General features: G+C 30.4%; 1 protein-coding gene across 1 annotated transcript in view; it reads right to left on the bottom strand.

Moving 5' to 3' along the window:
• plxna3 (plexin A3) overlaps positions 1 to 15,068 on the bottom strand; it is a 354,762-nt gene that overhangs the window by 213,691 nt on the left and 126,003 nt on the right. Inside the window, exon 5 of the mRNA XM_056464035.1 lies at positions 58 to 158. Within this exon, the coding sequence (XP_056320010.1) occupies positions 58 to 158 (101 nt within the window). The remainder of the gene's footprint in view (positions 1 to 57; positions 159 to 15,068) is intronic.

Below are 15,068 nucleotides of genomic sequence, written 5' to 3'. Positions count from 1 at the left end.
ATAGCAGTGCACAGAGCAGCAGTTGTAGTGATTGTAAAAGGCATGACATTGACTCACTTGTTATGCAGGACACACCAGCCGCAGTGAGGATCTCCAGAGCCCAGACACGTCTTACAGCTGCTGTACTGAGAACAGCTTTCCACCGGCAGACGACTCACCTGAAACACAGCACAAACATCCAGCTGACATCAACATCACATCAGCACACATTTACCACTGATACTGATTCTGGAGGAAACTTTAGAACAGAATATTTTGGGAAATAAATGCGTTATGTTATTGAAACAGGTGACTTTAGCCACTTTCACAGTGTGATACCGGTAAATATCCAAGTAAATTCAGAAAAGCAATGTTCAAGAATGTTCCGGAATTAATAGATGCCCTCTCCTTCCTTTTTAATTTATTTATTTCGTAGTAATTACATTTTTGTCTGTTTTTAAAGACGACTATTTTATACTGCTTAATTGTAAATATTTACTTTCAACATTGACAATGTATCTGAACATTTGATTGTGATGGTTGTAATTTTCTGTACACTTATTACTCATGCTTCCATTTTTCTTTTCCATTGTTATTCCTACTTTCATTATAATTTTTAGGTGTTTTTTTATTTATTTATTTATTTATTTATTTATTGTGTAGTGTTTGTTATTTCACAATAAAAAATTTGAACATTAGAATGTTCCGGAATTTTTCCGAAAAAGACCGTTCACGCATCCCTTCCAGAATACTGGTAAATCCTGACATCATTAACCAGAAATGACCTCTAAACGGCTGCGCTTGTATTTGTAAACATAGAAGGCACTTTTGTTGATGGCTCCACTTTTATTTAAAGCTTTAGCATTCATGCAGCTGTTTTTGTCCCAGAGACATCCGAAGGCAGAAGCGTGGACCGCAGCTAAATGTTTACACATTTGACAACGTTACAAATTCTGTGGATGGATAAGTATTGTGAACGACTTCAATGAAAACATATGTAGGAACACTTTCGCATGTCGAGATGTACATAATATGTGTGTGTGCTGGCACTCGCTGTAGGACTGGCTCACTTGCACACGCTTCAAGCAACTGAAGCAGAGCTTGAAGGTAAACAAACAGCGGTTTATCATAAGCATTTTATGGATAATTTTTTCCACAGTTGGCATTAGGAAGGAACATACTAACATTATCTGACTAACATCTAGTGGCTAAATGTGACTGGAAAAATATTCAAAGGCTTTTATTTTCATAAACAGCGCGGATGTAAATGTGTCTGAATGTTCTGATTGGCTGGAGTAGACGTCTCATGTCAGCACGTTCTAATCGTGAATGAGCTCTTTCCGGCAATTTTCCTTCTGAGTTCACACAGAGCAGCACTCTGGCAAATGTTACAAATTCTCTTTATGGATAATTGCTGAAATGAATTTACTGGTATTTTCAAAAAGAGCCTGTTCACACATACAGACCTTTCCGGAAAATTGCCAGTAACTTTATTACACTCAAAAAACAACTGAACTTTTTTATGTTTCATCCATGTACATTTGTAAAAACTCATAAGTTAACTTAATTCTTTCATGTTGTCCCAACACAAATTGATTATGTGGAACCCAGCATTTTTACAGTGATAAATAAATAATTATTACACAAAATGTAAAGATTTTACAATTCAATATTCAATATATATATACATACAGTTAAAGTGAGAATTATTAGCCCTCCTTGAATTTTTTTTTCTTTTTAAAATATTTGCAAAATTATGTTTAACAGAGCAAGGAAATTTTCACAGTATGTCTGATAATATCTTTTTTCAGAAGAAAGTCTTATTTGTTTTAGTTCGGCTTGAATAAAAGCAGTTTTTAATTTAAAAAAAAAACATTTGAAGGTCAAAATTATTAGCCCCTTCAAGCTATTTTTTTTTTATAGTCTACAGAACAAACCATCGTTATACAATAACTTGCCTAATTACCCTAACCTGCATAGTTAACCTAATTAAGCCTTTAAATGTCACTTTAAGCTGTATAGAAGTGTCTAGAAAAATATCTATATCAGTTATTAGAAATGAATTATTAAAACTATTATGTTTAGAAATGTGTTGAAAAAAAATCTTCTCTCAGCTAAACAGAAATCAGGGGCAAAAAAATAAACAGGGGGGCAACTGTGTATATATACAAATTCACACACACACGCCAAAAAAATTGTCTGTAAAAATGTTTATGTTGAATTTAAACAAACAAACTAAAATCAGTAAAGTTCAACTTAATTTGTTTATTTAAATTCAGCAGAAATCAATTGTTTACAACCACTTACTAAAAATTAGTATCAATTAGTAAATCCAAGGAATCATTTTTTAATCTTTTTTTTTCAGTGTAAATATTTTATTAATTTATGCCTTATGATTTCTTTCTTTGTATTTAGCGCCTTACTGTTTATTTATTTTGTGCAAAGATCCATCTAGATATGCGTTTATGCGTTTAATTTAGTGATTTGGAAACTAATGTAGATTTTAGATATAGTTTAAATTAATGTTTTATTAGTTTATTTGTTTTTGTTTTATACAATTTTTAGTTTTTAATAAATATAGCCCCTTACACATATACAGAGATCATGTGTGAACAGGCCCTTTTTAAAAACACAGGTAAATTCGTTCCAGCAATTATCTGGAAAGAGAATCCACTGAATGTTTATTGTAGTCAATGTGAAAAACATTTAGCTGCGGTTCGCGCTTCTGCCTTTGGATGTCTCTGGGACAAAGCAACTACATACATGGTAAAGTTTTAAATAAAAGTGAAGCCATCAATAAAAGCTTGACCACTTCTATCTTTACAAATAAAAGCGCAGCCATTTAGAGCTCATTTCTGCATAATGATGTCAGAATTTACTGGTATTTTGGAATGATGTGTGAACAGCTTTTTTGAATTTACCAGTGAAGTCGTTCCGGAAATTTTCCAGATATTTACTGGTATCAAAGGGGCTTATGTATAGCTATTAGTCATTTTAGTCTTAAATTAAATACATTTTTTAAATTAACATACGTTATCAGCATGTAAAATTTAAAAACAAAAATCAGAGTACTGAGCCTAGTGGTACACCACCTTAAATAATGTCAAAATTGGACCAAAAATGTAATGGGACCCAATGTTTTTTCTTTTCTTTTTTTTTTTTTTTTTTTTTTTTGGACAATCTATATCCCAAGGCCTCACAAAAGCAAGAAAGTAAATACATAACAAATAAAGTTTTAGATCGTATGTAACTAAATTAATGGCTTAATTATGATTTTTTGGGGGGTTCTTTAATTTTTTATCTATTAAAAAATAAATGAACGAAAAATTTGGCTTCATTTTATTGTGGTTGGTTTCCTAATACTTCTATTCAAAAACCAACCAATCAGGTTTAGAGATCTGAGTCATGTGCCTGTATTCCCCACTAGCCCAGTCAGAAAACAGCAGATCTATCAGTTCCTAACACAAGCCTTCATCCAGCTGAGCTGCTGGTAAACACTCTCAAACACTCCAGCTTTTCCTTACAGAATAATGCAGCGCGCAACGCCACAGTCAACTCAAGAGGACGACAGAAAATATTAGAAACCAGCACAAGGGAAACTCATAAAAGAACAACATGTCCAGGGGACAGTAATATAAGCAGCACAGATGCGGAAAAACAGCCGCTCCAAAACAGGACAGCAGCATTAGAGAAATGAATCAGCGCATCCCTGTTTCCCCAAAACACCAGCTTATATAAATGATGATGAGAGTTGGAGAGAGTGGGAGATCTAGGCAGGAGATAACATGAATATATTAAACAAAAGTGTTTTTTTAAGAGTGTTTTTTATCATTATGATAACATTAATAATAATAATAATAATAATAATAATAATAATAATAATAATAATAATAATAGTGGTAGTAGTAGTAGTACTGTTGTTTTTATTATTATTATTATTATTATTATAGCTCAAAAGATGTGCATAATAATAATAATAATAATAATAATAATAATAATAATAATTATTATTATTATTATTATTAGTAGTAGTAGTAGTAGTAGTAGTAGTAGTAGTAGTAGTAGTAGTATTGTTATTATTATTGTATTTGTGTTTTATTATTATTATTTTTATTAATATTAATTTTAAATTTGAATTATTATTATTATCATTATTTATGTATTTGTGTATCATTATTATTGTTATTATTTTTATTATTATTATTGTTTAAAATTGCACAGCTGGGACAGAGATGTTTAAACACCAAAGAAAACTAGCAAATTTAATCATATAAATAACAATAATAATAATAATAATACACAAGTACATTAATAATAATATAAATAATAATAATAATAATAATAATAATACACAAATAGATCAATAATAATAGTAATAATACACAAATAGATCAATAATAATAATAATAATAATAATAATACACAAATACATCAATAACAATAATAATAATACACAAATACACCAATAATAATAATAATAATAATAATAATAATAATAATAATAATAATAATAATAATAATAGCATTAAAATAAATATTAAAAAATGCTTTTTTTTCGTCCCTAAATGGGTGCCTTACACATGATTTTACAGTGACTGGTACCTTCACATTTATTTTTGTTAATAGAATATACAGTATAAATATTCATGTATAAATTGAATTACAGACCTACTGAATTCAGTCTTTCCTGTGTTAATATACATCTTGTATATTCCTGAATACACTTCAGTCTATGCTGTACATAATAAAGAGTGTTGCTCCATTTGTTTCAGCAAATTTGTTTTTAGTTGTCACCACATTGGTTGCCCTGGAGACTGACGGTTTGATTGGATGGTATTCTGTGTAGTGCAGGATGAGTCATCAGTATATTTGTTTTTCACTTTCCAAGAAAGGACTGAACTGCACACTATAAAAATATATATATTTTTTACTTGTTTAAACTACTTTTTAAAAATGAGCTGAAACAACACAATTCTTGAGATTTCATTGAGACAACTTAATTTTTTTATGTTCACTCCATATAAATGTGTTGAAAGTGTTAGGTTAACTTAATCGATTTGTGTTGGGACAAATTGAATGATTTGTGTGGAACACAACACTGTAAAAAATGCTGGGTTCCACACAATTCTTTCATGTTCTCAATACATATCGATTAAGTTAACTTTATTATTTTCATAAATGTAAGTGGATTCAACGTAAAACATTTAAGTTGTCCTTAAGAACTGTAATATTTCAACTCATTTTAAATAAGCAGTTTGAACAAGCAGCAAAATCATTTAAGTTCAAGTTCATCAATTTATAAAGCACATTTAAAAACAGTAACAAGACTGACCAAAGGGCTGTACATAAGTCAAAGTAAAATAAAATGATTTTACTTTATTTTTTTTTAATGAACAAGTGAAAAGGTCTATTAAAATAATATTAAAAAGCCAAACCAAACAGGTGAGTTTTCAGGAGTGATTTAAAAATAGACAGTGATAGCGCCATTCTAATCTCAAGGGGCAAAGTTTGTATTTAAAATGATTAGGCTTCCTTTTAAAACTTTTGAAAAAGATAATTTTTTCTTTAATGTAAAGTTTCCTACGTTCACCAAAAATGCATTTATTTAATCAAAAATACAGCGAAAACAGTAATACTGCAAAATTCTTGGGCAGACGTGAAGAAACACCCTTGCCAAACAGGACAGCAGCGTTAGTGTATTGAATCAGCGCATCCCTGTTTCCCCAAAACACCAGCTTATATAAATGATGATGAGAGTTGGAGAGAGTGGAAGGTCTAGGCAGGTCTAGATAACATGAATATATTAAATCTAATGGAGCATTTACAATAATAACAAAATAGATGGATAGATGGATAGAGAGATAGATAGATAGATAGATATCCATCTAACAAAATACAAATACAAATAATAATAATAATAATAATAATAATAATAATAATAATAATAACAACAATAATATTTAACATTATTATTATTAGTAGTAGTAGTAGTAATAGTATTATTATTATTATTATTAGTAGTAGTAGTAGTAGTAGTAGTAGTAATAGTAGTATTATTATTATTAGTAGTAGTAGTAGTAGAAATACAGTAAAAATACAGTAGTAGTAGTAGTAGTTATTGTCATCAGTATATTTGTTTCACTTTCCAAGAAATAACAGACTGCACTGTAAAACATGCTTGGTTCCTTCATGTTGTTTCAGCACAAATCGATTAAATTAACCTAATTGTTTTCATAAATGTAAGTGGACTGAACATGAACATGTCCTAAAAAAACATTTCCTACATTCACCAAAGAAGCGTTTATTTAATCAAAAATACAGTAATATTGTGAAATTCTTTAGCAGATGTGAAGAAACACTCTTGCCAAACAGGACAGCAGCGTTTGAGTAATGAATCAGCGCATCCCTGTTTCCCCAAAACACCAGCTTATATAAATGATGATGAGAGTTGGAGAGAGTGGGAGGTCTAGGACAGAAATAACATGAATATATTAAATCTAAAAGAGCGGTTTTGCGGATCAAAGTTGGTGTGGGCTGTCGCAGTCCCAATCATTGGCTTACTTGAAGTGCAGAAACAAGGCCGAGCCCGAAAGCAGTTGTTTTTTGAAAAGCGCCTTTAGAAGCTCTAAAAATGCTCATTCCGTGGAGTTGTAATCGCCTTTGATCGCTGGCAAGATTAGAGTTTGGAGTGAGAAAAACAAGAGACGAGGAAAAAAAAAAACACACACACATACACCCAAAAGGGACACGGCTTGGCTTTCAAGTGCAGATGATGGCTCTTCAAGAGTGTGTGTGTGTGTGTGTTGTGTCAGTAAGTCAGGATGGGTGGGTGAAGGCTTGTGTTTTGGTCCATGTTAAATTACTCCACCACACAGATATCAGATTGACAACTTTAATTCAACATAAAATCTAAAACTAGGAATATCTAAGATAATAATAATAATAATAATAATAATAATAATAATAATAATAATAATAATAATAATAATAATAATAATAATAATAATAATAATATGGTCACATCTTATTTTAAGGTACAATCCTCGCTTATTACAAACCAGACTTTTAGTTCAATAAACTACTAATTTGCAGCTTAATAATAGTAAGGTTGTAGTTTAGGTTTGGTATGATAGGGGATGTAGAATAAGATCATACTTTAGAAGTACTAATAAACAGTTATATATTAATAATAGGCAGGTAATAACGCAGTAGTTCATAGTAGTTACATAATTTGGTCACACTTTATATTAGGTGGCCTTAACAAAATATGTATTGAAATTAATAATTTGTTATACTGTATTTGTTGTGTAAATAAAGATTGTTTTTTAAGATTGTTTAAATACCTGCAAATAATTAGATTGGTAATACATTCCTGTAATTATGATATAATAAAATAATTCATTTCTGTAATTTTAATTATACTGTTGACCATCCCTTACACCTTAACCCACCCTTAAAACTTACCCATACAACCAAACCTGTCACTAATCTGATCCATATCCCACCTCAATATACACAGTAAGCACATTGAATTTATATTTTGATGTAAGTACCTAGTAGTTCAGGCCACTTAATATAAAGGGGGACCCAAAATTAACATGACCATATCTATTTACAGCAAGTTCAAAACAGCTGCACCGTCTAAAGTCCACATGAAATCAAAAGTGACTTTTTAAAGCATTGCTTTGCCTGTAAACAAAACGCACCAAACAAAACACACGAAACAAGACACTAAACAAAACAAACCAAGCAAAACACACAAAACACCAATTACAAAACAAAACACAAAAAGCAAGACACTAAACAAAACGTCCTTAAAAAACACATAACAAGACACTAAACAGGCATTAAACAACATACAAAACAAAACACTAAACAAAATGCATCAAACAAAACACTGAACAAAACACACAAAACAAAACACCAATTACAAAACAAAACACCAATTACAAAACAAAGCACACAAAAAGCAAGACACTAAACAAAATGTCCTAAAAAAACACATAAGACACTAAACAGGCACCAAACACAACACACAAAACACAACACTAAACAAAATGCATCAAACAAAACACTGAACAAAATACACAAAACAGGCACCAAACAAAACACACAAAAAGCAAGACACTAAACAAAACATCCTAAAAAACACAACAAGCAACTAAACAAAATGTACCAAAACACTACACAAAACAAAACACTCCACAAAACAAAATACACAAAACAACACACAAAACGAAACACTAAAGAAAATGCATCAAACAAAATGCAAAACACTAAACAAAATACACAAAATAAGACACTAAACAGGCACCAAACAAAAAACACAAAGCAAAAGACAAAATACAAAACAAAACAATTCACTTAAAAACATGAAATCAAAAACTAGAAATATATAAAAATACCAGAAATGACAATAATAATAAGAACAATAATAATAATAATAATAATAATAATAATAATAATAATAATAATAATAACTAAGACTTTTAGCTCAACAAACTACTAATTTGCTGCTTAATAATAGTTAGTAAGGTTGGAGTTTAGGTTTAGGTATGGGGTATGATTAGGGATGTAGAATAAGATCATACTATTAGTACTAATAAACAGTTATATCTTAATAATATGCAGATAATAAGACAGTAGTTAATAGTGGGAATTGTTACATTAATTGGTCCCACATTAAATTAAGTGGCCTTAATATATATGCACTTACATTGAAAATATACTTTTTATGTATATACATGCTTTACACTGCACTTACAGGTGCAACAGGTGATTGTTTTGTTGTGCTGATTGAAAGTCTCTTCACATTTCAATAGTAATGATTAAAGCAAATTATCTAAATGTGTTTAAATGTTATTTTCTATTCTGGGTAAGGCTTACGACTAAAAAATGTTCATCCAATTAAAAGTTGTCTGGCCGACATAATTTAGAATTCCTAAAATTCTGATAAGTAGCCCAAACTGTCTGTCAACAAATGTAGATTTGTACAACTGCGCATCTGTTCATGCAGATCCGCCATTTGTTCACATGCACACAAGAGAGTGACAGTGGTAAAAACGAATGCTGCATCAAAACTTTTTAAAATCCTGAAACAATATTGGAGTTACTTTTGCACGCTGGAGGAAGGATGGCACCATGGCTGAAGTATTTCTTTTAGACGGGTAATGTTCTGTTTTAAAACTATTTTGGTCACACAAAGCTTATGTAGATTGTGTTGTTTTACGAATGGGTTATATGCACAGAAGTGTTGTTCAGCCACTGAAATCTTCCGGCAAACGATTGATGTGACTGTTTTCAGTTTCATAAGGCCTTTTACAGCATCGATAATGTAGATTTGTATTTAGTTTAACAACAAAACATCAGTAAATAGCGCTATTCCGCCAGCCTGCTTTACTGAGATGAAGTTGGTTTTATATTCACATTGGTTCATTTTTGAACAACAACAAGTTGTTACGTTCTCCCTACTGTATATTGTTTACCATGCTACTCTGAATATTCGCTCTGAAATAGCATGTAAGTATGGCTTAGTAATAAATGTAATTCCTGCACCCCACGGGCCAAGCACCATAGTCGTTTTAGGACAAAGCGGCAGCGATCCTTGCATGCATGAAATACTGCACGTTATGACAAGTTGTGCTTTCTATACAACTGAAAACATGCTAGATACAGTATAATACAGTTTTTCATTGGAAATTGTAGTATAATAAAGAACTACAAAGAAAAATGACATAATCTAGTTAATCTACATAAATTTTTATTTCTCTTTGCTATTTGGGCTTATTAGAACCTAATTAGAATAAAAACCCAAGTACCATCTTTTGATACGATGTACTTTTAGAGAAAAATGATGTCCATATATGTGGACCCGTGGTCCAAATTTACATAAAACACTTTTCCTGAAATTTTTGAATGCATATTTAACATAGAAATTTTCTTTGAACTTGCTTTGACTATCAGCAAAAAAAAATAAATTCCCCATTTTCGACCGTTAAAAATAGTGTTTGGGACATTTCATATGCTGCAAAACAGTTGCAGGATGACACTGTATGTCTGTAACAAAATATAAAACATTCAAAGTATTTTAAATAGCCATTTAAGAGCTAAAATGTGCTGTCCGCGTATGTGGACACTCGAGCCCTAGGAGGTTGGGGTGCGCGTTCGTGATTTCAGGAGGTATGGCTTTGCACGACAGGAGAGAGAGACTGTGTTTTCAAAGCTAATATGTTAACAGTTAGCATTTTTGCTAATAATCTTGACTTCAACTGTACTGTATTTTTTCCACTGAAATCAATGAAGGCTTGTTTTATCATTAGTATCATATAAACCAAACTGAAACAATGGCAAAGAGTAAATAATTTCCACAAAACATACAGAAACCCTGTCGATTTAAGCATTTTATGATAAATTCAGATTAAAAAATAGCAAGTAGTAAAAAAAGAATTTTTATAACATAATAATAATAATACATAATAACGTAGTAATATTAATACATTCCTTCATCAGAGTTCTCTTGCTGAACAAAAGTACATTTTCTTTCATACATTTCAACCCATATACACACACACACACACACAGGAGTGTTTTTTGTGCACTCTCAGTATATTGTGTCAGGAACTGTCAGTGTTTGATGGATGAGCACAATGTTAGATAAATGAAAGGCTTCATATCTCTTTCTCTCCAATGAAATGGCTGCATTACTGCTGCAATTGGAGGAGCGGGATGGTAAATAATGGCAGTGCTGGGAAAAAGTTGGCATTGGCAGACCTTTTACTAACACGCAGCAAATACGCTCTTTCACCTGTGTGTGCACCTGCCGCAAATGAAATATTCAAATGCACCGACTCCAGCGGTCAGTGTAGCTTATGAATTATTGACTCTCATTCATTTTTTTTGATTTCATGAAGTGCGGAGAGGCTTGTGTGTCTGGGCTGAGATGGGGATTGGTGGAGAAGGTGGATTGTTGATCCATTAGTAAACTGAGCATCTGCATGGGTATGAGGAAGTTATCAATGGTAAAAAAAGGGGTTTCTAGAAGTGATACAAAAAACACCTGACTAGACAATTTTTACACCTCGTATTAAGATCAGTCTGGAGTGTTTAGATTATAACCTGAAGTATAGGCAGAGATGAAAACACACAGAACTACCAAGTCACTAAAACAAAACGCATGAACAAAATTTACTAAACAAAACACATTAAACAAAACCAAACCCACAAAACTAAACCCACCAAACAAAACACAACACACAAAACAAGTCACTAAAACAAAACCTACAAAACACAACACACAAAACAAAAACACTAAACAAAACGCACCAAACAACAAAACAAAACACACAAATCAAAACAAGTCACTAAAACAAAATGCACAACAAAACACACTAAACAAAATGTACTAACCAAAATGCACTAAACAAAACAAAACCCACAAAACTAAACCCACTTAACAAAACACAACACAAAACAAAACATGCACAATAAAACACTAAACAAAACGCACTGAATAACACCAAATACATAACACACAACACAAAACAAACTAAAACTAAACACACTAAACAAAATGCACTAAACAAAACATACTAAACTAAACCAACTAAACAAACCACAACACATAAAACCAAGCAAAAAACCAAATACAAAACAAGTCACTAAAACAAAATGCACAAAACAAAACACACTAAACAAAACAAAACACACAAAACTATACCCACTAAACAAAACAAAGCACACAAAACAAAACACTAAACAAAATGCCCCAAACAACACAAAAAACAACACACAAAACAAGTCACTAAAACAAAACCCACAAAACACAACACACAAAACAAAAACAATAAACAAAACGCACCAAACAAAACAAGTCACTAAAACAAAAATCACTAAACAAAATGTACTAAACTAAAGCAACTAAACAAAACACAACACATAAAACCAAGCAAAACACCAAATACAAAACAAGTCACTAAAACAAAAATCACTAAACAAAACGTACTAAACTAAAGCAACTAAACAAAACACAACACATAAAACCAAGCAAAACACCAAATACAAAACAAGTCACTAAAACAAAATGCACAAAACAAAACACACTAAACAAAACCCACAAAACTATACCCACTAAACAAAACAAAGCACACAAAACAAAATACTAAACAAAATTCCCCAAACAACACAAAAAACAACACACAAAACAAGTCACTAAAACAAAACCCACAAAACACAACACACAAAACAAAAAAAAACTAAACAAAACGCACCAAACAAAACAAAACACACAAATCAAAACAAGTCACTAAAACAAAAATCACTAAACAAAACGTACTAAACTAAAGCAACTAAACAAAACACAACACATAAAACCAAGCAAAACACCAAATACAAAACAAGTCACTAAAACAAAATGCACAAAACAAAACACACTAAACAAAACAAAACCCACAAAACTATACCCACTAAACAAAACAAAGCACACAAAACAAAATACTAAACAAAATTCCCCAAACAACACAAAAACAACACACAAAACAAGTCACTAAAACAAAACCCACAAAACACAACACACAAAACAAAAAAAACTAAACAAAACGCACCAAACAAAACAAAACACACAAATCAAAACAAGTCACTAAAACAAAAATCACTAAACAAAACGTACTAAACTAAAGCAACTAAACAAACACAACACATAAAACCAAGCAAACACCAAATACAAAACAAGTCACTAAAACAAAATGCACAAAACAAAACACACTAAACAAAACAAAACCCACAAAACTATACCCACTAAACAAAACAAAGCACACAAAACAAAATACTAAACAAAATTCCCCAAACAACACAAAAACAACACACAAAACAAGTCACTAAAACAAAACCCACAAAACACAACACACAAAACAAAAAAAACTAAACAAAACGCACCAAACAAAACAAAACACACAAATCAAAACAAGTCACTAAAACAAAAATCACTAAACAAAACGTACTAAACTAAAGCAACTAAACAAAACACAACACATAAAACCAAGCAAAACACCAAATACAAAACAAGTCACTAAAACAAAATGCACAAAACAAAACACACTAAACAAAATGTACTAACCAAAATGCACAAAAACCCACACAAAACTAAACCCACTTAACAAAACAAAAAACAACACACAACACAAAACAAACTAAAACTAAACACACTAAACAAAACCCACTAAACAAAATGCACCAAACAAATCCCACAAAACTAAACCCACTAAACAAAACGCAACATAACAAAACACTAAACAAAATTTACCAAACAAAACACCAAATACAAAATAAAACAAGTAACTAAAACAAAATGCACTAACCAAACCGCACTAAACAAAACAAAACCCACAAAACTTTACCCACTAAACAATACATACACTAAACAAAATGCACTAACCAAAACAAAACCCACTGAACAAAACACAACACACAAAATACAACAAACAAAACACTAAACAAAATGCATCAAACAAAACACAGTAACCAAAACAAAACCCACAAAACTAAACCCACTAAACAAAACAACACAAAAAATACAACACACAAAAAACCAAACAAAAATACCAAATGCAAAACACAACACAAAACAAACAAACAAAAACGCATTAAAACAAAACACACTAAACAAAATGCACTAACCAAATCGCACTAAAACAAAACCCACAAAACTAAACCCACTAACCAAAACACAACACACAAAACACAACAAAAAACAAAACTCGACACAAAACAAAACAGCTTTTCAATGAGAAGTCGTGACTTACAGCAGCTATGGAGTCATGAACAGTATAGCCTATAGCTCAAGCTCTTAGCTGGTGTTTTCAGATTAATATGTCCAATCTGCCTATTTATGATCTGAGCACAAAGAGGAAAGCTTTTAATTAGCGTCAGAGTCCTGATCAATCGGTTGAGGAGTGTCTGAAGATCTTCAGTTCTTCACACAGATATCGACATGTGAAGCTTTAACACACCGATGACTCTTTTCTGTGAGATGCAGTTAATCTACTGACACACTCCAGTTTACAGTCTCTCAAACTCTAAATAAGTCCAGAACCAAGATCAACACACACACACACACACACACCATGGCGACAAATGCGTACACGTGTCTCTTAAAAAATATGAACATTATAATATTATTCACATTAAATAAATATGCCTAGTTGCAGATCAAAAGTTTGAATCTGATTAAAACATATTTCCTCCATATGTTAAAGTAGGTTTTTTTTGCTCAGAGGCATTTGAATTATGATATTATTATTTATAAATGGTTGACTCAGTCTTGCCAAGGATAATTTAATCTTTATTTTAAATATATAGATATTAAATGCACAGCATAAAGTAATATTTGGATATGGTGCATCCATTTATTAAAGTACATATTAAATAGAAATAAAAAATAAAAATAGTTACAATCTGCAAGCAAACGACATTTACCTTGTATTTTCTTTTCTCTTTCTCATACTTAAAAACAATTATTCAATTAATAAATTAAATATTTATTTTCACAAAAATATTGAAACTGGTTGTTATTTTATATAACAAAAAAAGCATAAATTCAATTAAAAATTAAATAAAATATTATTTGAATTATAAATAATAAATTTTAATTTTGTGTTTTCTTTTTATTTCTCATATTTAAGAAAAAATATTAAATTAAATCATTTTTTATTTCATTGGTAGGAAATGAAACTGCTTTTTTATTTGATTAAATTATAATTATGATAAAAACAAAAAAGTTATACGTTCAAAGAATAAAAATTTTATATTAAAAATAAAAAAATTTATATTTTAATTATAAGTAAATAATAGTATTTTTGTTTTAATTAAATTTTTGTACAAATTAAATGAAATAAAGATTTATTTTCGCAAGATAATAATGAAACACATATTTTATTTCTTTAGATAATGATTAAAATAAAATAAATAAATAAATGAAAATGAAAACTGAAAATCTAAAAAAATTATTAAAACTAACATCAAATACAATGAAATCTATAAATGCATTAAAAACCTTTTAAAATGACCTTCAAAATCCCAAAACAAATAATTACTAA

Source organism: Danio aesculapii, chromosome 8 (genome assembly GCF_903798145.1).
Source record: "Danio aesculapii chromosome 8, fDanAes4.1, whole genome shotgun sequence".
NCBI lineage: Eukaryota > Metazoa > Chordata > Actinopteri > Cypriniformes > Danionidae > Danio > Danio aesculapii.
Note: the sequence above shows the minus strand (reverse complement) of the source record. Positions and strands in the feature narration are given on the sequence as shown.